The sequence below is a fragment of the Dermacentor albipictus genome, chromosome 3 (assembly GCF_038994185.2).
Source record: "Dermacentor albipictus isolate Rhodes 1998 colony chromosome 3, USDA_Dalb.pri_finalv2, whole genome shotgun sequence".
NCBI classification, from domain to species: Eukaryota; Metazoa; Arthropoda; class Arachnida; order Ixodida; family Ixodidae; genus Dermacentor; species Dermacentor albipictus.
The window spans coordinates 110,759,322-110,787,248 of NC_091823.1; the positions used below are offsets into that span (position 1 = coordinate 110,759,322).

At 47.5% G+C, this 27,927-nt stretch overlaps 1 protein-coding gene across 2 annotated transcripts in view; it reads right to left on the reverse strand.

The window, feature by feature from the left end:
• Positions 1 to 27,927, reverse strand: part of LOC135908466 (dual specificity tyrosine-phosphorylation-regulated kinase 4-like) — a 224,476-nt gene that overhangs the window by 37,118 nt on the left and 159,431 nt on the right. For both annotated transcript variants that reach the window (XM_065440238.2, XM_070535928.1), the window contains exons 2-3: positions 9,158 to 9,624; positions 2,958 to 3,172 (exon numbers count right to left, since the gene is read on the reverse strand). In XM_065440238.2, the coding sequence (XP_065296310.2) occupies positions 2,958 to 3,172; positions 9,158 to 9,624 (682 nt within the window). The remainder of the gene's footprint in view (positions 1 to 2,957; positions 3,173 to 9,157; positions 9,625 to 27,927) is intronic.

A 27,927-nucleotide genomic window follows, 5' to 3' on the forward strand; every position in this document is an offset into this window, starting at 1 on the left:
TCAAGTCTAGACCACTAAAGTATTGTTTCAGAACGGCGCTACGTAATTGTAGTGTCACGGATATCAATGTACTTTCTCATACTTGGGCGACTTTTGCGCGGATATCCTTCTCGAAGATTCAGTCTTTGGTTTCTTTAGGACGCAATGTAGTTTGCCGATGGAAAGTTATCTAGACCCTATTATGATACATTCGAAATCCATGTCATCACGGCGAGAGGGCGCGGGAAGTTCACAGCGGCGTCGCGTCTATCGCTTCTTTCCTGGCTTATCAAGCGTCCTCTCAATGCACGAGCGACCGTCGTGATATTGCAGAATCCCAATTCACTAACACCGCTTAACCTAAAGGGACACTAAGTAGATATGTGAAGTTAACGTGTATAATTGAGTTACGCCTCTGTAAGAGTAAAATGCTTATTATTATTGTAAAAATGTGGGTAAGCCAGAAAAGGCGCAAAAGCTAAGGACGGGTGGGCACCCTGAGTTACCAAACGAGGGATGCTATTCTCAGTATGGTGAAATTACAACATATTGCCGAATTCTGTAATGGCGGCGTTTTGAGCGAATCAGAGAGGCCGTAGCAGCCCTCTCAGCCAATCAGAGCTGACAAGATGGTGAATTTGACAACGCGTAGAATAGGTCCCGAGAGTTGCCTATTCCGGCCATCGTCAAATTATGTCATAATGTCAAATTCGGTGATGGAGGCATATTGAGACAATCAGAGAAGCCGTAGAAGCCCTCTGGGCCACTCAGAGCTGACAATGGCGAATTCGACAATATGGCAGTATTTGACAATGTCCAGAATACCACCCCAACTCGCCCTGGCATATGAGGGTTTCCACAGCGTATATCCATGTCTAGTTGATTGATTATAAGTAAAAAAAAAACAGCAACAGCAACTCTTACATTGCATTCAAACACAAACACAAAAAAAGGGCTTAGCCCAACAGATTTTGTGAACTTTTCCAGACAGGACACAATACTTTGAAATTTGTAACGTCACGCTGGCGTACCTGCGCTCAGGTTTCATCTCAAAATTCAATGAACGGAAGATCGGCCTTCGTTTCCTCCATTAGCAATCAAACCATTTTCCGCCAAACGAATGCAAATACGGTTTTGAAAGGATTCTTTACCAGTCTAAAATTATTTACCGTCCTTTCACCATTACTGCTTAGTGTCCATTTAGAATGCATTACGGCCAGTAATTTAATCAAAATTGGTATCACTTATGAGCAGACTGCACACAATTCAAGTTGCAGTATTCGTATTTGCACACTAGAGCGGTCTGTGCGTTTTTATTCCGATTTCGTGAACTGACGCCGCAGTTGTGCTACGCTCGATGTCCATTGATTGTGCAAATTACCCGTGTGGGACTTGAACGCTTCCACCGTGCCTCGCTTAAGTTCTTTGTCCCCAGAACAAAAGCTGGTATACCAGGACGTGAATACATCGTGTCGTATTGTTCGTGACTCGGCGTCGCATTTAATTACCGTTTCATATGCCTTTCTCATTGGAATGGACGACAGCTCCACATGGGTGTGACATATGCTGTTGTGACCAGACATTCACACGCTTTCTCTGTGCGTGCCCGCGCCATAATGCCGAGAGGAAAGTGATGTGCTCAGTGCTTGATAGTGTGGATCGACTGCACAATCGCCCACTAACAGAACAGAGTCCTCGGCCAGTGCTACCAAAGTAACTTTGCGTATCTGCGCTTTTTAAGTTCCAAGTATATACAGGCGTACACAATAGTCTTTATGAACGTTGCCTGCTACCACTAGCTGGATTGTGTATGCGGTTTACTTCGTTTGTGCTCGTCTTCCTCCCTCTCTCTTTCTATCACCCTTATTCTCTTTTATTGCCATAGCTTAGATATAATACAGTAGGACACTCCAAGCGTATTTTTGCCGTCGCCGCGATATTCCGTATAAAGTTCAAGGGCACTAACACCGTCGCCGCTGGTCGTATATGCTGTATGTGCGAGCGGAAGCACGCGAGCGAAGCTAACGATCGCGGCTTAATCTGGGGCCTCATCCTGAAACGATTCACTTCAGCGATACTATCGCCGGGGCGATAGTATCGCCGAAGTGGATCGTTTCAGAATATGGCCCCTGGATCGCACGAACGAAGAAAGCGGAGAGGAAACGCGCCGTTTTCCGTCGCGCGAAAGGCCGTGGGAGGAGAGGGAGTTGGGCTCCGGCAGCAACTGCGCATTTCGTGACAGGGTGCAATGGCAACTGATGATCTCGGCTCAATCCCGCACGCCATATATGGAGGCAAGCGGTGAGTCAGCGCGGGAGGGAGTATAGTAGGCAGCTATACGAAGTAAGGATAGTAGTTTTGTCGGCCGTATAAACTTGTAAACATTCTCTTACTAACTAAATTAACAAGCACGGTGTCACGGGAGTACAGACAAGCATGAACACACCTCACTCGATGACCGAGGAAACTGGCTGTCAAAACGCTGGACTGAGGTATCGCGGCAGCCGCAGCGAGCGAATTGACCTTCGTGCTGTCTCTCGCTTCAACGCGAAGTAAGCGGCGAAAACACAGCGCCCACAAAGCTATCAGCACTCGGAGCACCGCGTCACCATCGCAGATCGCTTTCAAGATAGGGCCTGCACGGCCGCGCCATATGCAGCAGCCACCGGAGTAGACGCCCCCCCCCCTCCCTCCCCTCCGGTACCTTGCATGCGACGGAAGCCGCGCGCTTTCTCCCCGCTTTCCTCCCTTGTGTGCGCGAGATTGAGCAGCCATCGTCGGCCCGCCTCCGCACACTTTCACTCGCACATACAGCATACTGCGCGCGGCGACGATGTAATCGCCGTTGGACGTTATGGCGACGGCAGAAATGCGCCTGAAGTGTCCATATAATTGGTACCGCAATAAAAAGGAAAACGAGCCCGGAAGAAGCCGGCCCGCAAAATCGTTCGCATGTTGACCTTGAGAGGCTGACTCACCGGCGGGCGAGAGGGGTAGCCGTCGGCCGTGGGGGTCGACGTTCGGTCCATCCGGCGACTGCCTCCTGCGGTGCCCGTTGACGGAAGAGGACAGTGCCCCATTGCAGATGGTCGAGTCCAAGCTTGAGCGCAGCTCGGACGCACTGCCGCCGTTGACGCCGTTCATGCCATTGTTGTTATTGTTGTTGCTGCAGCTCAGGCTCCGACACGCAACGCTGTGTAGAAAAAAAGCGATAGAAACTAACTGAAGTTGCTCTTTCGCAATACGCACCTGTAAACCCACACTAACTAGAACTTATGATGGGGGACTGCTCATGTTTTCGCGAAATTATTCAGTAAGAGTTGATCATCTGGTCCAAGTCAGAACAGGTGGCAAATTTCTTTCCCTGCCGATTCAGCAGTTGATTCCGTAGGTCGGTCGTCCACTCACTCACTCACTCACTCACTCACTCACTCACTCACTCACTCACTCACTCACTCACTCACTCACTCACTCACTCACTCACTCACTCACTCACTCACTCACTCACTCGCTCACTCACTCACTCAATCAATCAATCAATCAACCAATCAACAAATGCATATATAAATATAAACAAAATAAATTAGGGAAAGTCGCAGTTTCGCCCGCAAGGCAAAGCATCGATTACGATAGCAAATTAGACAGCTATACGAAGTAAGGACAGCAACTTGTCGGCCATATAAACTTGTAAACAATCAATTACTAACTAAATTACCAACCATGGTGTTGCGCGCCCAGGCAAACAAAGAAATCTCGATAACTCGATGACCACGGACACTCGCTGTCAAAACGCTGGCTTGAAGAAAAGCGGCGCAGCAGCAGGCGAATTCACCTTCGTGCTGCATCTCCCTTCAACGCGAACTAAGCGGCGAGAACACAGTGCACACGAAGCTATCAGCACTCGGCGCGCCTAGACTCTGTACCCATCGCGGATCGCTTTCGAGATAGGACTGGCGCGGTCGCGTTCAACCGCGCCATACACAGCAGCCGTCTGAGTAAAACGCCCCTCTTGCCCCGCATGCCCGAGGCCTTGCACGCGATGGGAGACGGCGCGCTTCCTCCCCGCCTTCCCCCCTTGCGCGCGCGAGATCAAGCCACCATCCTCCGCTAACCCTCGCGCGCTTTCCCTCCCACCCACAGCATACGGCACGCAGCGACAATGTTATACCACTTGAACTTTATACAGAACATCACAGCGACGGCGACGGCGTCGATGGCGGCAATGCGCCTTTGGTACTATACAATTGATTTTGCAATAATATATTCAAAGCGAGATGTAATGGTGTTAACGGATACGCAGTATTCATTTTAAGGCATGCAGTAATTGCTAAACAAGTAGTTCTTTTGAAGCAGTCTTCTCTGTCGGACATGATGTGAACATGTGCACGGGATATATTAAGGCAAAGGGTCACGGTGTACAAAAATGTTTTATTAGTCCATCTGGCAGCAGAGATAAGTATCACTGAAACAAGAACAGCGAATGGAATGTCTGCTCAACTGTATGAAGCTCATTTCGGATGGAAAAAGAAAAAAACGAATGCTCGATGACACAGTAGTTCTTATTCTTACTCACACAAAAAAAAAAAAACGTTTCTAAAGCCAAACGTGCCTCTCTTCTTATGCTTCTTTCAAGATTACACGTTTCACCAAATTGTGGCTCATACCCATGTCAAAAACGCTTGTGGAACAAGATGCGCGAATTTGTCTTCCCTTTTATTTACATGTTCAGCGTGCTCCCTTAATCGGTCTTTAAGCAACGCTTAGTCTTGCCTATGTAAGACGTCTGGCATGATAACGGAATCGAATATGCACACAGCCACCATGGAACATCGCATAAAGGCACTCTCATGATCCTTTTGGAATCTGTGATTTATGCGTGTATTACTAATGTGGCGAATAAACAGCTGGCATTGGGACCTTGGGTGAAAAAGGCAGCGTGCTTTCTTAGGGTGTGTCTTTGTTTGAGTTCGTGCATTTATGTGAGTGTTTTCTCTTGCGCTCTGAAGCAGTTTACCCAAATGGATTACCAACTTACCCGGCTACAAGATTTTCTTGCTGTTCGGTGTTCCGGTTCCCCAGTGAAATGAAACTAACCGAAACTGTTTTCCTTCTAACCTTTATCCTATGACATCCTAATTAACCACGCCCACGCTTTTTTCCGGGAAAATAACTGAGCATGAACTGTCCTGCTCAAACTGAAACAAAACTCAAATCGATGGATGGATGGATGGATGGATGGATACAACTTTCTTGTACGTCCGGCAAGGTTTAACGCGACCCGGGCTCAGGTCTCCCACGGAGGAACGTCAAGGCCCTGCCTCAACGCCGCCTCACGGGCTTGCTGGACTGCCCACGTCTGGATTCCGAGGTCTGAGCTGCGCAGAGCGGCGGCCAACCTAGACGACAGGGTCTCCGGAGTAACTGCCATCCCTCCTATAACTACATTGCACTCCCACAGCATATGTTTGAGTGTTGCTGGTCCTTCCTGGCACAATTTGCGCGTGTCGTCCTGATGCTTACCTGGGAAGATACGATAAGATACTCAAATCGAAAAATTAGAAATACTAAGAGCCTGCACATCCGTAACATAACAGAAAAGTTCCACCAAATTCATTCATTCATTCATTCATTCATTCATTCATTCATTCATTCATTCATTCATTCATTCATTCATTCATTCATTCATTCATTCATTCATAAAAATACTTTCCAGGCCCGAAGGCAGAAATGAGTAGTATACATGAACAACAAAGACGTACATGTGCAGCAATAGAGTTTTAACAGGACGTGTTGTCCTCGAAGATTCGGCAAACTTTCGAGCGCGTCAGCGGCGTCGCCGAGCTTGACTTTACGGAGTGGAAGGGTGGGCAGTATATAGCGTGGGCAGCGTAGAGCGTGGGCTACAGAGCGCCAGTCCAAAGAGAGTCGAGCACACGGCATCGACCAATCGCGAGAATGATGAAAGCTTCAAGCACAGGACTCCCACGCGCGAGAATGATGAAAGCTTCAAGCACAGGACTCCCACGCGCGAGCGACTTGCCAAAAATATATCTCGGTTACAAACAGGGAAAGCACTTCGACGGACACAGCCAGAGTCAAACCCCGAAAGGGCACCGACATAATCCCAGCCATCTGGCTTCTCCTTCAGATCAATGGCGAGCTCGCCTTGGCGCTCTCATTTATAACTGTGGCGCGATTCTCATTCCCCCGCAGATGCACCTCGCGACCGGGCACTTCCATTTCTGCACTTAGTGCGCCAGCAGAGTATGGATCGATATGTCCCATTATACTCCTTTTATTAGCGACTATAGTGCGACTAGCCATGTAGAGCAACTTAGGGAAGGGTGGGGAGGGTGGTTAGCGGAGGCACGATGGGTCTTGCGCGATGGCTCGCAGCCGAGTGCGAAGGTGACGCAACGCCAGATCCGACTCCGTATTGCACGCGTGAGCGCTGCCGGACGGGTGGATGCGGTTGTCGCCACGGGCAAACCCATATCTCAGCTCCTCGAGAGAGCGATGATGGTCGTGCATTTCTCTAGTGCGTCATTCAGGCTGATGGAAGCGGGGAAGAGGGCGTGGAAGGGAGCGTTTGGTGTGGGGCACGTTGGTGCCAGAGCGCTGTCAGCAAGAAGAAGCAGAAAAAAGACGATTGCAACTCTCCAGAAGCGGAGTGAGCGAAGGAAGTGCTGCCGCTAAATAAACTACACGGAACGGCCCGGTTCAGAGCGCGAAGCCGGACAATCAATTTGTACCCGTCCTTGCCCTTCATTCCAGCTTCTTCTCCGCGCCGGACTACGACTGCTCTCTCCGAAGGGGGGGGGGGGGGGGCTTCATTGCAGCAGATTCCGCATGGGCGGGCGGACGGTGTCACAACGCGTTGCACGGGCGCCTGTCAATTAGGTCCCGTGATTTGCCCATTACGGGGCGGAATTGTGTTCTCAGTGTATAGGGCGGCGCGGTGAGCCAGACAATTGGGGCTTTGTTGCCCAACACGGAGAAAGACGAAAGTACCTCAATGCACGTGGCTGATTTTTAATTTTTATTTTGTAATCCCAGCGAGTCTTCCGAAGTCTGGTTCGCGTGTGTAAGATTTGTTCTTCGAAAACCTTTATATGGTCCGCTTAGAAGTCTGCTCATGCGTTGGATTTGTGCGTAGATCCTTGTAAGGTGCTTGCCAAAGTCGGCTTCTCCGCAATACTACGGCTCTTGAGGAGAAGCCCGTTTCTCTAGGTTTTTGTTTATTGTTTTTTACTTTACAAGCGATTGCATCAGCCCGGATTCTATCACAGCCTGCCTTCGCAAACAGACTCCTTTGGTAGAAAACTTCGTAACAACCGGCGCTGGACAATGGCGGTCAAGACGACCGGCCAATAACAAAATAGTACCTTCGAACTTTGTGAATCCGGCCTCGTGTACCTGCGCATGCTAAGAAGTGAGAACTTATCCCTCTGGGAGCTTAGCACTGCCAACTATCCCAGCTTTTAGCAGCGAAGCCACGAAGTGGGTACATCGAAAGCGAGGCAGGTGGAGCGAACACGTGTAAGGCAGGGCGAAGGCAAATCCGGAGTTTGTCGGCTATAAAATTGGTATGCTGGGTATATGTAAAACAATCGGAAGGTAGTCAGAATCCAGTGGCAGGTTATCGAATACATCGAAAAGGTGCTGCGCGGCTAGTGGGGCTGTTAGATATGCTGCTGTAGTGTTCGGAAAAGTGATGATTTGGCTTACTCTTAGTGCCTTCGATTCTTTCGAAAGACTGCGAGCTTTGCATTTTGTAATACAAGAATGTACGTTGGACCTCGCAGAGAGCGCGTATGCTTTCCATCTGCAACGGCTTTCTCTTCTAGCAGCCTGATGGACGGGCATAAGCTTTTCCCCTGAAACTGCCCGCCCAAGTCGTCTGGTCAGGTTGACTTGTCAACGCAGTCGTCGCCTCGTGGGATCCGCGAAGGCGGATATAAATAAGATATCTAAAAGCATATTTAGCGCCAGCAAACAAGGACGGAAGGGAGACGACAACACAATGCGCGAGATGACAGATGTCTCCCTATCGTCCTTGTTTGCTGGCGCTAAATATGCTTTCAGTTTACCAAAACGCCCAACAAATGACAATAAGATATCTAGTTATGTACAATGTCATTCTCGCTTCAGGTTTCTTTTTTATGTCTCTCTCCTCTATCTCGTATCTTCGTGCTCACGACGGCAGTGACCTGGTGCATGGTTCCGCGTATCGATTCAACTCTCTCAGAGATTTTGTCTCCTGCGTTTTATCACCCCTACGCATTACATGGCCAGCCTAACTCCATTTCATTCTCCTAATGTTAACTGCAATATCGACTAACTCGTCTACTCCCTAAACGCTATCTCCATCTCCTTTAACGTTGCGCCAACCATTTTTAGTTCTATCGCTGGCTGCGCTGTTCTCAACTTCTTCTCAATCTTTCTCGTTAACCTCCAATTTTCTACCCCTTTGTTAGTGCCGGTAGAATGCGATGATCGTACCTTCTCTTTTGACAGAAAACCTCATAATTTAGCTGAATTTTTCAATCAAGCGTCCAAGTTTTCAGGAGCCAGGATTCTTGAACCGCGGTCGGGCAGAAAGAAACGTACAGAAAGAAAGGAACGCGTTGTTAAAGCATTTGAAGTCGGCAAGAATCCGCGACCGTTTGTACAGACTTGGCGTGCTCCTTCAAGTCTGCGTGCTACTAGTGATGTGTCTCTTCCCTTCTTTCTCTTTTTTTCTTCCCTTCGTCCCTTCTATCCCCCGTGCAGGGTATACAGCTAAGCGGATGTGCGTCTGGTGTTAACCTTCCAGCATTTCCTTGCTTCTCTCCGTCCCTCCGATTCAAACGTGTCGGTCGCACCTCTTCCTCTTAACAATCACACTCTCTCTCGCGCACCGCCGCGTCCCAAAACGGCTCGCCTGTGCATCGTTGATGCCCAATTTCATGCTCTACTTTTAACGCGACAGCGTTAAGGAGCTCGTGTCGCAGAAAAGCCGGTGTCGTCGGCGTCGGCGTCCGCGGCGTTGCCCGTGAGCGATAAATCCCAGAATGCACTTTTATTTCCTCCCCCCCCCCTGTGCAGCGCGGTTGAGGTGTCCCCTACTGAGAGACAGTTACTGCGTTGCACTTTACCCCCAATCTTTCACCTGTCCCAGCACAAGAATCTCCCTTACCTGTGCATCGACGACGACGAGCAGGAGGAGACGGCAGCCGCCGAGACGGGCGGCAGCGCCGCGCCGCAGGACGCCGGCTGCGACGCCGGCGTCGCGTTTGCCGCGCCGGCGGCGGCGGCCGTCGCCGTTAAGGAGCAGCGTGTCGCCGCCGACGAGAGACGCGACGACGACGAAGAGGCGACGCTCGCGCCGGTCGCCGCAGCCGCCGCGGTGCCGGAGGAGGGCGCGTGGTGCAGCAGGCCGACCCTCTGCACGGCGATGCTGGGCAGCGAGGTGGACTTGTCCCACATGGCGCTGGAGCTGCTCGCCGCGCCGGCGACGGCGCGCGACAGCCTCTGGGAGAGCGCCGACGAGAGCGGGCCCCGGCCCGCGGTCGAGAGGAACTGCGAGGGCGGCTTCAGGTGCAGCTGCGACGCCAGCGCGCAGCCCAGCCGGGCGCCAAGGTCGCTCGAGGAGCTCCCGGGACTCTGCGATGGAGAGCGTGGGAGGGAAATTACTTTTTATTTAAAATACGGGTTTAAAGGAGAGGTCGACGCCTTTCTGTGGCACCGCCTATACTCCTCCTGGTCGAAGGAGAAACAAAATCCAAATATCAAGAACGCTTGCGAAGTATCGCACGGATTGAAGATGTGGAAAGAACGCTCAGAAATGCACACGATTCGGGAAATAACCTGTCCCTTCTCTCTCTACTGTAGCACCGTTAATTTGAGTTTCGATATTAAGAGTGTGATGGTTAATGTGACCAGATCCCTCGCACGCAAAAGTGGGACGGGGAGATCGGATTGGACTGGACGGGATTGAACAGAGTCGCGCTTTCGCCAGCGAAAGCGCCATTCTGAGCTATCACATGAGAGCAGCGAACGGTCCGCTTTCCGAACCGTTGTAAAAAACCGATGTTACTGTCTCACTTCCGGCAGTGCTTCGCTTGGCCTTCGAGTCCATTTGAAGGTGGTACGACCGCGAAAGTGAACAGTCGATTCGGCACCCTGGGGCGAGAATTTCGGAACCGGGGTGTGTCGAGGCCAAAGAGCGACAAAACACCGTCCCACACGTAAGGCTCGGGAGAACGGGACCGCGACTGTAAATGTGGAATGCGACCGGCCTGAATCGGGACGTCTGATTACCTTAGTGACAGTAGAAGTCGCGGGTCCGAATGCGTTCAAATGTGAGGCAGCGACGCTTCGATGAGGGAATAAAGAAGTCCACTTAATTCGTTATCGAGTATTGCTCCCACTCAACCAATCTTGCATGGCATCGACGTGGAATGTATGCATGACGCAGACATGGAATGTACATAAGGTTGGGTAATACCTGCAATAATGTAACCTCACGTAACGTCTACACAAGCAAGCTACATAAAGGAAGCTTCGCGTCCACCAATTCCTTCGGCGCGTGGAATGCGCATATAATTTTTTTTTTTTCAGTATGGCTTTCCCCGGTCTCAGTACTGTTACAAGACCCGCGTTCACACACAAACACAGACAAAAAAAAGAACGAAAAAGAAAAGAAAAACCCTTTACATTATAACTGTTCGTAAGAGTAGATGTGAACCCGTCGTAATGCTTAATATGTCATTGCCAAAGGCGGCCAGTGAATGGCAAAGGCCTCTCACGAGTTGGAAAAGTTTGTGAATGTCAGAGGTGTCCGCTGAAAAGTGAGGCAGTTACGATGCCCGATAACTTCTTTTTAAATCTTTTTTACTATACTTTTTTTAACCTTCCTATTCGCAATAAATAACAACTCAATAACAATGAGAACAACCAAATTTCTGAGCGAAGCAAGTCGAATGGAGAACTGAAGTATACTTCATACAGAGAAATAGGAGTTGTGCCCTAGCTACAAATCTTACTCTCAAATGCCAGTCGCAGTCGGCGGCGCCAGCGAGGTAGTTGTCAAAGGTTAGGTTGAGCTTGAGAATTATGAGCGAAGGCAGCAGGTATCGCGCGGACCTATAGCTCGAGGCACAGCGAATCAACCGAACTGAAGGCAGCACACGTGCAATGCCGGGGACCCCCGCGTTGCACTTGCGCAACGACGAATACGAACGTATTTCCCAAGCGTGCCGATGTGTATTGCGCCATCGTGCAGATCTTACAAGCTATAGAGTTAACTCGTCAGATAGCCATCGCTCCCCCCCCCCTTTTTTTTCTTCTTTCCTTTATTTAAAAAAAATCCAATTCTCCGTCCTGACGCCATGAAGAAAGTGAAGCTATAGGTCTTGCAGAGTTCGCGACCGTATACACGAGGGACGCTTTTACACACGTCGGAATGTCATTGGACCCACGCGCGCGCGGGATAGCCAACGATCGTTGACAGCTTTTTCATATACCGGCAGTGGGCAATTGTCTGCATGACGCTTAAATCACGATTGCACGCACGTGTACGCGCGGCTAGTTTTATTCGCAACGCAATGTGTCCGGCCTATAGCGTATAGAGCACTTTTTTCGTTTAGCTCCTGCCGCAATTTCACCCGGGAGACGAAATATTTGCTTTATGTAAGCGTCACTCTGCAAAGGAGAGTGTACGTAATGAAAAGGGGTAGACGTTCTCACCGGGGAGTAAGTTTTGGCACTTTGTTCGCAGGGTAAACTTTTATTCTCTCGCTTCTTTGTCCGTTTGCACTTCGTTCGGAGATGTCCCCAGAGCCAGTTCTTCATACGCACCGGACGTATGAACCGGGAGGAGGACAAAAAGAGTGACGGAAAGACAAGGACGTCAGCCAGTGCAAAAGCAGCCGGTTGGCTACCCTGTGCTGTGGAAAGGGGCGAATGGAATGAAAGGTGATAGAATGAGAAGTGAGATAAAACGGGAATGACCTATACACAGGCGAGCAGGTTAGTCAATTTACCAACAATGTGGTTATTACGGTGCTCATGATTTGAACTTAGAAGAGATAATGCTTCCGCTAACAATGCGATTCTTAATTACGTTAACATCTAAGTCCTACAGGAACAAGATGAGACACCAATGCGCAATATTTCACAAGTGATAATGAATGTGTCCGAACTTACGTCTCCCTGTGATAATGACAGGTGATCCCAGTGATATGGACTCCGTGACTCGTCGCTTAAGGTTTGAAGTAGCATATTCAGGCAGTTCTTTTTCTTGTTGCCATACATACGGCGTGCCCCGTTCCCTTGTTGCAAATGCAATCACCCACGAGAAAACGTAGAGTACATTTTAATACGCTGTCCTTCATATGTGGTACACAGAAGCTTTATAAGAAGTGTAGTCAACCGAATTCATCACTTAACGTTTATGTGGATGAAATTCTTGGAGTTCTCAATAACGAATCAGCGTTGAGAGCACTCCAAAGGCTTCCGGCATAAGCAGTGCCAAATTATTGGTATACGTTAATCGCTTCATACTCTTTCCTTAATTTTCTTGTTTATTTCTTTATATTCCAGTTCTTTTAGTTTTTGATGGTTGCAGAATATTGTTATTTCTGTGTCATAACAACTGAAGTTTCGTGTTTGGTTGTGTATTTGGCTGCGATAATGTGTGCGCCATTTTTGGCATTTTCGTGTGGCTTATGGAGAAATATGCGGGCACATTATTATTTCTTCTTTTTTCTGTTCTTGTTAAAAGTGTCTATCCGTGCTTATTGAAAAACATTTTCCCTCGGTCCCCTCTCTGACTATACGGAAGGTGTCATCGTGCCGTAGATTTTTATTAGAGTAAATATTCGCCGTACGACACACCACGTTGTCAACAAAGAAAAAAAAGTTCTCGCGCGTGGTGGCAAACTGCTCAACAGCTATAAGGATTTATTTTGCCTCAAATAACTTTTTCCTTCATAAAAGGATTTCAGTGTTCTGGAAAAGCCGGCGACGCACTTACGTGCCAAAATTTCCCAAGGCTATGTAGTAAGTGAGTTAGTGAATCAATATTGCAGCGTCACTGAAATTGAGACAAGCGTTTCACTTTTTGGTGGGCGTTATAATGGCGCAGCAGTATTTGACAGCGGCTAGTCTATAGTATACGCAATGCCGCTTTATTGGGAGTCAACGTCCTGAAGAACAAAGCCATTTCGAGACTCGTGAGATTTGCTGCTCGCATTCTCTCCTCTCACTCTCCGATACGGGAGAGCTCGTAAGTTACGCAATCTTTCTTTCTTTCTTTCTTTCTTTCTTTCTTTCTTTCTTTCTTTCTTTCTTTCTTTCTTTCTTTCTTTCTTTCTTTCTTTCTTTCTTTCTTTCTTTCTTTCTTTCTTCCGCACTTTCACTCCACCGTCCCGCTATTTTCTATCGTCCAAGTAACATGGTGGATAAGATACTAGGCATAAAGCAGGCTTACAAATTGCGCCAGCGAGAAGGCGCATACCGTAAAAGCGCAAGGATTTCTGCAGTAAAAGAACATTACGACCATCGATTGCAAACTGAAAAATTATATATAGAAAGAAAACTGCGAAACTAGAGTTCTTATAATCCTAGCTGAGCTTGGTAGCGACGTATACGCATTCAGCCAGGGTTATGACAGTACGACGGCTCGTTCAGAAATAACTTCGAGAACAGCACGCTAAGAAAAAGCAACGAGAAGCAAGCGGCTCGAGGCTTTGTCGTCAAATAGGCGAGTGTAGCGTAAGGTTTCGCGAAGCAGCCGCTTTTATTTCAACTTTTCTACAAGAATTGTACAGGGTGAATGCGTCCCGTTGCCATATTTAGGCTCGGGATTTTTTTTTTCTTTTGGAGATGTGAAGACGTCTACATCGCGACTTGTTATTATTCTAATTTAATGCTTACTGCAGAATAGAATTTCACGTCAGTGCTCACGATGAGCAATGACGTAAAATCCCCCCTCACACGCACGCACGCACGCACGCACGCACGCACACACGCACGCACACACGCAAACACACACACACACACACACACACACACACACACACACACACACACACACACACACACACACACACACACAAACCGTCAATAATTGTGCCATTTTGTGTGCGTAGGCTTAACTGAAAATAAAGTATTTCTTTCAGAACTTTCTCCCAATTTAAGCCAACGAGTGGCCTGATTCAGAACGCGGCAAGGTCAGAGAGTCATTGAGCACAAAAGGACTTCCCTCTCCCGCCACATTTCTTTTCGGTTTAAAATTGAATTCTGCAGAAAGTTGGAGATTTTCTTCTTCCGTCAACGAACGAACAGCGCAATTAGAGCGTAGAGAACCGGATGGGCCGCCTGCCACTGAAGACGAATAAAACTTCAGCCCCCTTCAGAAGCTAAAGCACATCCTATACAAAACATTCAAATTTCCTTCATAATTCAGGGCGACGGGCGTCCCCATTCAATAAAGGCGTCGTCAGTGAATCAGTGAACGCGAAGAACAGTTCTTCAGCGGGGCCGAGATTTCTCTCGGCAACGAACAAACTGCACAAACCGCTTCAGATTATCTGCAGTGAGCAGCTATACTCATCGAGCAGCGAAGTAAGCGGAAACAGAAAGAAAGAAAGAAAGAAAGAAAGAAAGAAAGAAAGAAAGAAAGAAAGAAAGAAAGAAAGAAAGAAAGAAAGAAAGAAAGAAAGAAAGCGAAGGTTTATTCAGCCTTGAGTCGACAAGAGGAGAATCCTGCAAATCAATCTAGATCCGTTGATAACCTTTGCCAACGAACACAGCGCGATTCGAAGAGCACATGAAGTGAGGCGCGGGCCACTCAAAAACACAGACAAAACTGAGCGTGTGTTCTCGCCATCGAGTGGAACTCGCAGCAAAGCTGCAGCATCAAGAATAATATAAAAAAAGACGAAGAAACAAAAAAGAACAGAAAAGAAAGGAGGCAGTGATGTAGAAGGAGACGAGAGGCGGGTGTCGACAAGAGTGCGTAGTGGGAACGGGAAAATACGGCGCAGTCACGCAGCCGCCAAAGTCGTGCACTCGACGCTTTTTTTTTTTTCATTCTCCCTGCGTTGGAACGAACAAGTTCCAGAAACACCGCGGGCTGCCCTGCAGCTCCGCGAAGCCGCGTGGATCGCTGCAGTCAGAGCGTGCATGCGTCGACGAGAATCGCGGGCGTGCTTTTCGGGGGCATAAATTGAGCGTGGCAGCGTGGGCGGACGTCGACGAGTAGCTCTTCTGACACAACGAACGCGCAAATAAATATATATATATATGTACATATAAATAAATAAACGCTACGTAATGACAGCGAGTGGAGCCGAAGTGATCTCGGCCATATAGGCTTTGATATGCGGTCGTATACGCTGACTCCAGAACGCCGTAGTGAGAGCGCGCCCGGAGAAAGATTTATGCCGGGCCTAATTTCGCTCGACGCGGCTCTCCGTTGTCGAATGTAGGAGGAAAGCTGGCCCGGGCATGCGATTTACGTTCGAGCGCGTGTCTGCCTCCTTAAATCCGTGCAGCGCTGGCGGAGGCTGCGAATCGAGACGGGTTTTTTTTTTTTTGTTGTTGTTGTTGTTGTTGTTGTTGTTATGGTGGCCATATAGGAATTGCGTCGGCTCCTTACGAGAGAGCGTAACATGCTCATTGGAAAGAAGAAAAAAGTTCAGCATTGAGAGGAAACACTAGCTCGGAGTCGACTCCGATTGCCCTGTTCAAACACACGCGAAACACAGAAATAATCTGTTTAGACAATCGGGCCAAACCGATTCCACTAAAGTGTGTTGAATTTTAAGAGTTAAGTTGAAGTTCTAACGACTGTGTAGGGTATACAAAATTCTGGTTTAGGACCTCATATTAAAAAAGAAAAGACGCCGAGAATCGGCAAGTTGAAGAAAGAAAAAATTCACAAATCCGTAAATCCGCATCCAAAACCTGGTATTATCGCACTTTTGAAAACCGCATCTTTCAGAGCATCTGAAGCGGATCAATTTGATATGTGACTTCCCACCTCACGTGAAGTGGTCAGTTTTCTAAAACTTTGCAACATTCAAGATTTTCTTCTAACAAAGTAGACAGCCTAAAAAAACTGCTTTCGACAGTCGGTTAAATTGAACATTTTGTTTTTAAATTCAACAAGGCTAATCGAATTTGGTGCAGCGGGTGCCAAACGAAACGGTTTCTCCCTTGTCATGAATGTATGTCGAAGCCTCCCGATGTAAACCTTTCTCTTGTAACGAAATGATTAGCAGTCTGTCATTAGGTAAATGAGGTTTTCGATTCTTTTAAATGTTAACACTAAAATTTCCGCGTTTGCTACTTGCAGGAAAAATTGTGTTTTGGGAGTTGTCCTTCACTGACAAAACTGTCATCTCACTAGGCGGTCGGACTTGGAGAACAGAGTTTCGCGACTTCTACGATCGTTTCGAAACTCTTTATGGCATAGTAATGAGTCCGCATAAGTACATAAAGCGGCAGAATGTAGCTCTCAAGGCGTTTGACAGATTTGCTGCTGCTGCTTGCCATCCCCCTCCCTCCCTCCCCCTCATCATCATCGTCGTTATTATTATTATTATTATTATTATTATTATTATTATTATTATTATTATTGTTGTTGTTGTTGTTGTTGTTGTTGTTGTTGTTGTTGTTGTTGTTGTTGTTGTTGTTGTTGTTGTTGTTGTTGTTGTTGTTGTTGCTACACCCGCGCGCCAGCGCTCAGACCTTAGGGTTGCTCCTGGCCACGTTAAATACACAACTGATCGAGCATTATTATTTACCGAATTGCTCACATCACTAGGAAAATGGGCGACATTGCGTTGAGGGATATTGTGCCAGGAATAGCGTCGGACGACAGCGAATCTACTCACTAATGCAGCGTGATCACCCCTTCTGGTGTGACTGCAAGAGCCGACGCTCAGTCTTCTATAGACCGTACTGCCCAGAATTAGTGCAATGGAACGCGCGGGGGGCTGTTTGCTCAGCCGCGAAATTGAGCTTCGCGTTCGCTGTAAATTTACGTCTCGCTGCCCTTGAGGAGTCTGATTAATGAAACAACTAAGTGTACCGAGCTGTGTGTGACAAAAACAGAAAGCATTGCGCGCACACGCACGCACACACACACACACACACACACACACACACACACACACACACACACACACACACACACACACACACACACACACACACACACACACACACACACACACACACACACACACACACACACACGTGTGTGTGTGCAAACGGATGGGCTGCTTGCACGATTGGCATGTTTTAGACGAATGCTGCCGCGAATTTCGCTGCATACCACGCAACACAACGCATCGTGGCCAGAGTGGGGCGCGCTGCATGTTAAATTAGTTCAACGTATAACTAATGACCTCTCCGAATGGTAAATCAGAATACACGTAATACAAAACAAGCCACATACCTTAGAATGATGACTGGGATGAAAATATTTTTATTTGATTGCCTCGAACACCCGTTAGACGGGGTGCGAAAAGGTTGGGCGCATTCAGATATGACGTGAAAGTGTCTTCGCCTTTCACGTGCGACCTGAATACGAAACTTAAGTATGCTGTGAACGCCCGTCGTCGGAACACGTCCTACGTGGTTACTAAGCAACCACGTGGCAACCTCTAATCTCACTGAACCTAACGTGTCAAAGTGTCCTTTAGGGAGTCTACGCAATGTCAGTGTAAGCGCGGAACAAACTGTAGAAAGCGTGGCACCCGTGATCGGTGCGTGATAATTTCGAGACGCGTTCGCCTGTTGCCGACGCAGAAGCTGCACAAGTAAGTCACTCTGCTCCCCACGTGTAGTGTAGCAAACTGGACTCAGTCTGGTTAACCTACCTGCCTTTCCTTATTCTCTCTCTCTCTCTCTCTCTCTCTCTCCATACCGAGCGTTAAACACGAGAAGGAGCGACGGCCGTTCCGGTTAGAGTAGTGACACGCCGCAGAACATGGCCTCGCACTGACGGACAACAAAACGCAGACGCCGCATTCTTTACGTAACTATGCACCTCCTAGGTGACGGAATAAGTAAAACAAACCAACAAACGAAAAGAGGAAAAAAGGTTGAAAAAGACCATAGTAGTGGTGTACGGTTGATACGGCCTGGGCCTTCTCAACCTGTCTTGCTCACAAAAAAAAAAAAAGAAGGAAACGCAAGAAAAAGAAACTGTGTGTTTTAAAACCAGTGACTAGCGAAGAACAGAAAGGGCAGAGGCGCAAAGCGCAGATAAAAATCGCAGAGAAAAGAAAGAAACGCATTGTTTGTTTTTCCCTCGCTGTTTTAAACGGAATGAATTCCCTCGCAAGACCTCGCGAGCAGTACGAAAGAAAAAATGAAAGAAAGGAAAGAAAGAGAAAAGAAAAAAACTAAAGCACGATGAATACCGAAATATATACGCGCGGAGAAAAGGGAGTCGCAACCGAGGCATTCCAGGAAAGAGTGCACGCCAGGCCGAGTCAGCGTCGTACATCGACCCGAGCGAGAAAGCGAGTGCGTTTCGCGAACCAGTCGTTTCGGTGGTTACAGAAAAACCGCCGCGGCCAGGTACATCCAGGTAGCACATCCACCCATCCGAGGGCGTGGGCTTCATTCATCCCACGAAGGACCTTTCACCCGCGAGCGCGCGGTGGGCCCCCGGGGGAGCGCCGCACTTTCTCGGGGCGGCGTGTCGCGCTGCGAGAACCTTCGAGACTTCGCCGTGCTCCTCGCACTCGTCAAAGAAACGCGAACCTCCCAAAGAAACGCGCGTGGGGGGGGGGGGGGGGGGGTGTCGTCGTTTATGTGCCTCGCTATAGCTGTTCGGAGAACAAGAAGACGAGAATTCCCTCGTGTGCCCTGCTTCGAGGGTTTTTGCGCGTAACTGCATTACGAACGGCGCGACTTAGCGATTCGCCTGCGCCTGTCAAGGTGCACGCGTGCGTGTATGCATATATGTGCACAAAGACACCGGAACTGCGCCGCGCTCTTAATTGAAGGCGCGCGCGCGCGTAGGTTGGTGCCCCGGGGAGACAGCGTGGTGCGTGTTAAACGCACGACGCTGTCGCGGCTCGCATAGGCGGCCACTTCAAGAGGGATCCTGAAACGACATCCAGCGACGTCCGAGGCCAGAGGCGACGCGAAGCTGCAACCACATTGTAACGTATTTCCGACGTGTGACATATCCGGCGCATACAGTCGCGTCGACGCGTCTGCCTCGCGCCGCGCCCATGGCCGCTGCCAACGCAGCGGTCGAGCCCTGTATAGCGTGCCACCAAAAATTACTAGTGGGACAACACTGGCGCTGTGACCGGACAGGTACTGCGAATACGATGGTTAGTACGTGGAATTTTGTCTATAATCTGTGTGTCTAGATATGTGGCTCCAAAACGTTTTCTGTGGCGTTAATTATGACGCTTCGTCTTTCCGAATTTCTATAGGCGCTCACGGTTTTTGTAAACGCAGCAAGCCAATGAACGGGTCGGGTCAGCCATCCAGAATCGGAAGAAGGGCGCTCGTTGCTTTTTACCTTTGCCTCACTGCGCTGAGGAGTTGGTGGGGGCGGCGTTGGGACTCGCGGTGTTTCGAGCACGGACGGGACGGAGTAAACGTTCGCGGCGGCGTAAGAACAACGCGTGCGTCCCATGTGACAGACCTGAATCTGGCTTTCTACGCAATTTTCCCCGATCGCGTAGAAAACAGCATAGTTACTGGCTTCCGGGTCCTCCTATTATCGCTTTCATTTTTTTAACGTGCAATTTCAACTTTCAACAGCATTTACTTTACGCAAAGCAGTCCTAGAAATTCGTTTTTTTTTGTTGTTGTTGTTGCTTAGAGCTTGGACTCAGCCACCCATTTTTCGACTAAACCGCCATAGTAGATACGAACCGCATGTTCTATGGGCAACGACAACAATAGCGCGCAGCAAAGCAGATACGACTGCCTGAGCCCGTTCATCCTATACACGTTTCATCCTATACAGCCCTGTATTCAGGTGTACATGTACTTCCCTGAGAGAAAGTGTACATGCAGACCTGGTATTTCACGATAAAGCCAGTTTTCTTCTCCGCCTACTAATGTAACTTGAAATTGAGGACTGCAGTCCAAACTTGGCATTGCGAACTATCCACGCGTAAGTGCACTCGTCAGCTTGAGTTTATGCACCTGAATCACGAATAAATTCGGCTTTTCTTTTTTTCCGCGAGCCTGTGGTTCGCATACTTTTCCTCACGGGTGTACGCATAATCGCGTTGGTCACGTTGGACGTTTATCGTACCTAACGTCTCTTGTGATGACGAGGGTTTAACGGCAAAACCACCTTTACGAGCGGTTCACTTTGTGAAAATGAGAAGTAATATAAACGAGCAAAAATTGCAATGCGTGTGCTTGAACCGCATTAATTGCCACCGAGTCAAATGTCGCGTCAGTGGGGAAACGATCGGCAGCTGTACTATCCCCACGTGTCGTTGATGGCACACGCGTATAACGATTTTGTTATTTTAATTCACTAATTCATGAAAACATTGGCGGAAGTAGGCAACCAAATGGCTGGTTATCTCAACATTACCTTTGTTATGACCCAGTTAGGGAGGAACAGGAACCTAATCGATTAAAGGAGACGCAATACGTGAGCAATAAAATTGCCGCAACTCATAATGACAATGCGAACAGAGGGAAAAACACATTAGGCAAGTTCTATCGCGAAGAACGGTGATTGTATGAAATTGTATGAAACACATCCGATGAAAACCAGTTTTTTGTGTATGTTTTCTTTTTAATCTACAGAATTTTTGCAGTGTAGCAATCTTTGTTTCATTTTCTTCCTCCTAGGATGGACTATCGAAATAGCTTGAACATTTTTTCGGTCGTCTGCAAAATATTATAACGCTCGCAAAAAAAAGTACGCGCACATTCTGAGCGTTTACAGCCATGATACTAAGGAGACAATACTTTTTGAGCATATTTAAAGCCATAAATCGCTGAAAAGTGGCATTCTTGAGTACCGATCACCATGAACCTTGTTTATAACATTGGAAGCGTTTCAGAAGTCTTTACGAGTTAAACAAACAAACAAGTAAATAAAAGGAGGTAGACGAAATTACACTTGGGCCCGAAAACCACTTTGCATTATTTGGACAGCACACAAGGCGACCGGAACAGAAGAAGGAAATGGGCACGGCGACTCGTGATTCAGAAAACGTTCCATCATGGTAAAAAGAAGAAGGCGTGGTAAAAAAACTAAAGAAGTAATAATGCGCATCAGGAGGCTGAGTACGTAGCCGCATTTTCTAAAGTCATTTACCATGCGCAGAAGCTAGCTCACGCGTTCTCTTTTTCTTTTCTCTCTTTATTTCTTTTTTCTTTTAACTATTTATGCACAGGAATTCCTTAGTTCGACTGCGCTCATCATTTATATAGCCAGAATAACGGACTTTCCACTCAAAACTGCGTTATTTGTGTTTTTTTCGTGCTGTCGGTTTTCCATAGTGAATGCCTTAACAACAACAAAAAGAGAAGCAAGCTAGGAAAAAGAAAACGAATAAACAAGTAAGAAAAGATACCATTGAAGGTTCGCCGGCTTTTTGTAATTTGACTTTACTCAGAACGACGTCGACAGTTTGAAAGCACAACATCCACTTCGAACTGGGTATATACGGAAATCGCCGCGAGATCGTTTATCGTCGATCGCGAAGCTGAGACGAATGCAATAGCGGCCCAAGGACCGTGGCAGCGTTATGACCTAGCGTAGGATTTATTACGCAGTCGCCCTCAGATGCAGGTATAACTATTGAATGCCCCACTGTACACGTTCCGAGATGCTGCGAAGCTGCAGTTTAGTTAGTTAGTTAGCCAGTTAGTTAGTTAGTTAGTTAGTTAGTTAGTTAGTTAGCGATAGATAGATAGATAGATAGATAGATAGATAGATAGATAGATAGATAGATAGATAGATAGATAGATAGATAGATAGATAGATAGATAGATAGATAGATAGATAGATAGATAGATAGATAGATTATCGGCTGGACTGGTTGTAAGCACGTGCCTCCTGCTTTTCCATTTGACTGATACTAAGGGGATATGAGTGAAGTAAATAAAAATAAAAAAATACTTTTAACACGAAAAAAATGAAAAAGAAGCAAGCGGATGACGTGATGTCAAACCTAAGCTCGAGGTTGAAACAAAAGAGAATCAAATTAAGGTTTGAACACTTGTATGTTCAGTACACAAAGTAAAAAAATAAGCAAGAATAATAAAAAAATTAATATAAACGCACAATGCACACGCGCTATCAGTATACTTTGAGCCAAAAATTGGAAAAAGCCACCTATGACCGCATTCTTCTCGCGTATTCGTGTGCGGAGCGTTTCAGAGACGCTATTAGCGCGCCGAAGAACGCATATGGCCTGCTTTTCTGTTTTCTTGTATATCGCCATTTTCCTAAAGAGACACTAAAGAGAAAAATTATTTATTCTGCATCAGTAAATTATCTTTCTACGACACTAGAATATACAGACAATGTTCGCACAAAAATACTCGAATATACAGTCATTGTTCGCACAAAAAAATTGAAATGCATAATTGACTAAGTAGCAAAAAGTGTTCTAAATAAGTTTTTAACTAATTACCTTATGGCATGCATTGCAATTTACGAATTCTAGCCGGGGAGTTCGCAAGGCGGATCCACTTGGAACGGATTCTCAGGAAGATACCGGTTTCCAGATATAAATTCCCGAACTTTGCGGAGAAATACTTTGGCGTTCCAGTTACTGTAGTGCTTGAATGCATAAAGCGACTTAATTTCTATGTTAAGAAAGTGAGTGGAACGACAGTGCATTTTTACCTCAACTTTGACGGCGCATATCTCGTAAGTGGTGTCGTCCGCACAATTATATTCAAGTGGATATGCCTTGCATTCTACCCCGCTATAAAATTCGTAAATTGCAATGTGTGCCATAAGGTAATTAGCGTAAAATTTAATTAGTATTTTTTGTTAATTAGTTGATTATGCGTTTCATTATTTTTTTCAAGCAATGTCCGCCTCCATGAGTAGACCAGCTCATGGACTAAAATTGTGCTATCCGCCACAGGCAATCTTTCAAAAATTGTTGAAAGCGTTCGCTGATACACCCTGCATAATGCTACAGTATTTCCATCCCCATAGTGAACCGCAGGAAGCGCACGTTTAAAATATCTGTCAGTTGAGCGTGTTGGTAAACGTTCATGATAGAAAAAGCGGCACTAAAACGGAGGCTTTGTCCTGTGTTCTTGCTAAGTTTCCGTTTTAGTCGCGCTTTTTTTTTTTTCGGTCAGGAAACGCACGTTTAAGCTGCAAATTCGTCGGCACATTCTAGTCCCACCAGAGGAATAATAATAATAATATTTGGGGTTTTACGTGCCAAAACCACTTTCTGATTATGAGGCACGCCGTAGTGGAGGACTCCGGAAATTTTGACCACCTGTGGTTCTTTAACGTGCACCTAAATCTAAGCACACGGGTGTTTACGCATTTCGCCCCCATCGAAATGCGGCCGCCGTGGCCGGGATTCGATCCCGCGACCTCGTGCTCAGCAGCCCAACACCATAGCCACTGAGCAACCACGGCGGGTACCCACCAGAAGAGAATACTATAAATCAAACAACTAGCTTGTGGAAGTAGGAGCGCGTGCTTTGAATAGCGCAGAGCGCTCAGACAACCTTTGAAGGTTCCAACTCCGCAGTGCTCGAGTTAGGCACGCAGGCACGTGATCCACCGTCTTTCTGGGACTCTTGTTTTCCACTTCCCGTGAAAAGAGTGCGTTGTACGTGGATATGCATTTAAATTTCAGCGAGTTTACATCAATGCAGCACTACAAGTTGTTTTGCAACAGCGGTATGATGTGAACTCTTGCAGTTTACTCCGTAAAAAATAATAATAATAATAAAAAATATAGGTTGCATGGCTATACGAAGTGTTGTGATCCAATTGTGCGTAGTGTTCGCATCCATACAAGTATGGCAGCATTATTTAAATCATTCCAGCCTTCCCGACAGCTCCTTTCGTTCAAAGTAAAAGGAAGACATCGCATAAGCCTATACGGAGAGAATGGCTGACGTGCTACGTGATTTTATAAACATTCGTGCGGGCGCAAAGCTTCCACAATGCGCTATAAATCAGGCTTGCTTGTAACGTTAAACGTGACAGAAGAAGGATCACAGAGCCAGGGGGAAACAAAGGTAGCGCTGTAAATCGACACCACGGCTGGCAAAGAACAATACATAAGGGCAATGAACAAACACATATCCAGTCGGCGACGGGAAAGCACTTCGAAACCGCGTCACGTTTAAATTGAGATTCACGTGCACGCCTCTCTCTTTTGCTTCATTGCATGTTTATCCCCCCCCCCCTTTCTGCTTTTCCTTTCCTTTCTGATTATTACCACATTCAAGGCGTAAGAGGTTAGAGCAACGCATAAACCCAGGACATAGACGTGATTGACATGAATATCGAACGGCGACGGAAACGTGAAAGGCCGTGAGCGTCGAGCGTCGTTGGCTCATCAAAGAAGCGAAGATACGATACATAGCCGGTATATAGCGTGCGCGCACGTGCGTATGTGCACACACACGTGCGTATGTGTGTGCGTGTGTGTGTGTGTATGTGCGCACGCGCGCACGTGCGTACGTGCACACACACACGCACACGTATGTGTGTGTGTGTGTGTGTGTGTGTGTGTGTGTGTGTGTGTGTGTGTGTGTGTGTGTGTGTGTGTGTGTGTGTGTGTGTGCGCTAAAACCTATTAAAACCGAATAAAAACCTATTCTCTCCGTTCCAGCTAACACGTTATGATCAGTGCGCGAGGAAAACACCGAAGGAAGACCGCCCTGCAGCAAGTGTTGCAGTTCTGCAAGACTCTACCAACACTGTACTCTCACCGACTCGGCCTGCGGTTCGCTTTTGCTCCAGCTGTGCAGTAGGCGCGTTCGTGCCTGCATGGTCTTAATGTGTGTATATGAGGGTGTGTGGTTTGCGTGCGTGTATTAGCGCGGTTGTGCATTAGAGTGCACGTGTGTTAGTGTGTGCTATATAGTGAGTGTACATACTGTGTGCGAATGTGTGTTAGTAAGTGTGCGTGCGCGTGTGTTTCGTACAAGCCTTCGGTGCTGCTTCTCTCAGCTTCAAACGCGCGCAGAAGCCCTCCGCGTCTGCGACCGAGAGCGCCCGCGTAGTATACACCGGCGGTGTTGCTTTCCATCGCTCGACCGCGTTCGTGACCAACGAGCAAACACCTAATGAAAAACACACGGGGAGCGTCACTCGTGTATACGGCCGCCGTACTGTCGTTCCTTCGTCCCGCTTCGTCCCGATAGAAGAAGTCAGGCCAGCTCTTCCGTTCGATTAAACAACGCCTGCTCACGCGCCACGGTCGCCAGCCGTATACAAGCAAACCCTCCCTGCAGACCCCCATCTGCATATACTTCACCTCAGTCTTTGTCCTCGCGTGTTGTGCTCGATTCAAATGAGACGAGCACCGCGCGCCCTGAACTTCGGGGACGTTCGTCGTTTCGTAACGGGGACCCCTGTGCTGCGCTGAGGATGTATATTTTTACCGGATTGCGCGGGAGAACCCATGCATGCAGCTCGCAACGGTCGGCAAGCTGCACGCGAGTGGTGGTACACTGCAGCATCCGACGTGTGTGCGCGCGCCTCTGTGCGCGCCACTGCCAAGTCCGCAGGCACACAATGGGTCCCTGCTGCAGCTGCATTACTTATTCACGCGAGGACGTCGTCTTTAACGACAGCCGCGGAAGGAGTAGGGAAAGAACGGGGTCGGCAGTTCGGTAGAACGGAGAGAGAAAGGCGTGGGGAAAAAAAACACAGAAAAGATTGCTGAGAGACGGAAAGGGACTGCGCGCAGTCTTCGTCACCGCTCGCTTTGCTTTCTCTCATCACGCATTAGGCCAGCCGAGGGAGTATTTTGTCAGTGCATACTCGAGCAGGTCCGATGTGATGTGTTGGTGGGTGGGGCGCTCCGAATCTGTGCGAGTATGGGCCCGATGTCGGGGATCGCGCGGGCGGGGTGCGCTCGGAAGGACAAAAGAAATCCGCGCGCCCAGAGACTACGGAAACGGAAATAACTGATGAAGATTGAAACAAATCAAATTGAAAAAAAAAAGAAAAAAACAGACCAGGCCGCGGTGGTATAGCGGCTATGGTGTGTCCCTGCTAAGCACGAAGTCGCGGGATCAAATCCCGACAGCGGCGGCCGCATGTCGATGGCGGCGAAAGGCAAAAACACCAGTGGTCCCGTGCATTAGGGGAATCTTAAAGATCCCTGGTGTTAAAAATTAATTCGGGGTCTCCCACTACGGCGCGCCTTATAATAAAATCGTGGTTTTGAGACGTGAAGCCCCAGAATCCAGTTCAATAAAATGAGAGGCAAAATATACAAATAAAACAAGAAGAATTCACCCCCATGCCATACCCTTGTATGCCCTGAAGCATTTATCCTCGCATTTAAAAAAAGAAAAAAGAACAGAGAATAGGAGAACCGCAGACATATACCGTGACACTTAAGAAATCAAGAGAGCGCAAATAAAGCCCAGGCAGTACTGATGGCAGCCCTGATGCCCATCTGTTTCATTGGAAAAACTGAAAGAAACGTTCTGCAAGCAGAAAAAGAAAGAAAAGAAGATGAACGATACGAGCCATTTAAAAACGAAACTAGTCAGTCGTCAATACTGTCGTTTGCTTGTGTTTGTTTTATTTGTACTCCTTTAATTTCATAATATAGTGAACCGATCCTCCACAACCGCAAGTCTTGTATTATGCGCCGTAATACCGGTGCGCGTAATCGAGCGTAAGGTGGCGCTGGTGGCGACGTCTTATGGTGCTGCGCTTAATGAAAATACGCGAAAAGACGTATGCAGTGAAATGGTCGACTGTGGCATCGCTTCATTATAAAATATGAAGACGCCAAATAAACACAGAAAAGAAAAGAAGACACACACAAGAGAAGAGAACGGGACAGGGCGCCAGAAGACACACACAGAGAAGGGCCCACTGTACTAGAAATATATCCTAAAAGCACTTCTTGTTGGGCTAGTTGGTAGCTGTTCATCATAAAATATGAAGACGCCAAATAAACACAGAAAAGAAAAGAAGACACACACAAGAGAAGAGAACGGGACAAGGCGCCAGAAGACGCACACAGAGAAGAGAGAAGGGCCCACTGTACTAGAAGTATATATTAAAAGCACTTCTTGTTGGGCTAGTTGGTAGCTGTTCATTATAAAATATGAAGACGCCAAATAAACAGACACACACAAGAGAAGAGAACGGCACAGGGCGCCTCCCGTTCTCTTCTCTTTTGTGTGTCTGTTTATTTGGCGTCTTCATATTTTATAATGAACAGCTACCAACTAGCTCAACAAGAAGTGCTTTTAAGTAGCATCGCTCGTAGCGTCGCTTTTTCTTTTTCTTTTCGCTTTTTTTATATTTTTCTTAAGGGTGAGTTGCAAGGCTGCCCAACAGCGTGATGCAATACGTCGCCCTCTGTGCCGTTGTTCGCCGGTTACAACATCACTATTACGGTAAACGTGTATGCTAGTACGTCTCTGACACACTGGCATGTTTTACATCTCTCAGCGGAGGAGTAATAGCGCAGGCGTATTCCGGAATACCGGGATGCTTATAAGCTGAGCAGCAGCTATACGACACAGCGACATCTTGTCACGCGGTCTTCCACAACGACGTGCACAACTTTTGTTGCAATGAGCGACTGTCTGTTCCATTGATTTGTTGGCGTAAACGTCTCGAGGTGCGGTTTAATCATCTCGATTATATATACATTTGCTTCTTTTCTTTTCAAGAGCAGAAACATTCCTGCAAACCAGGGACATTTTTTTTTAGCAGGCTATGGTTGATCGCAGTGTAGCAAGCTGCCCCCAGCGATG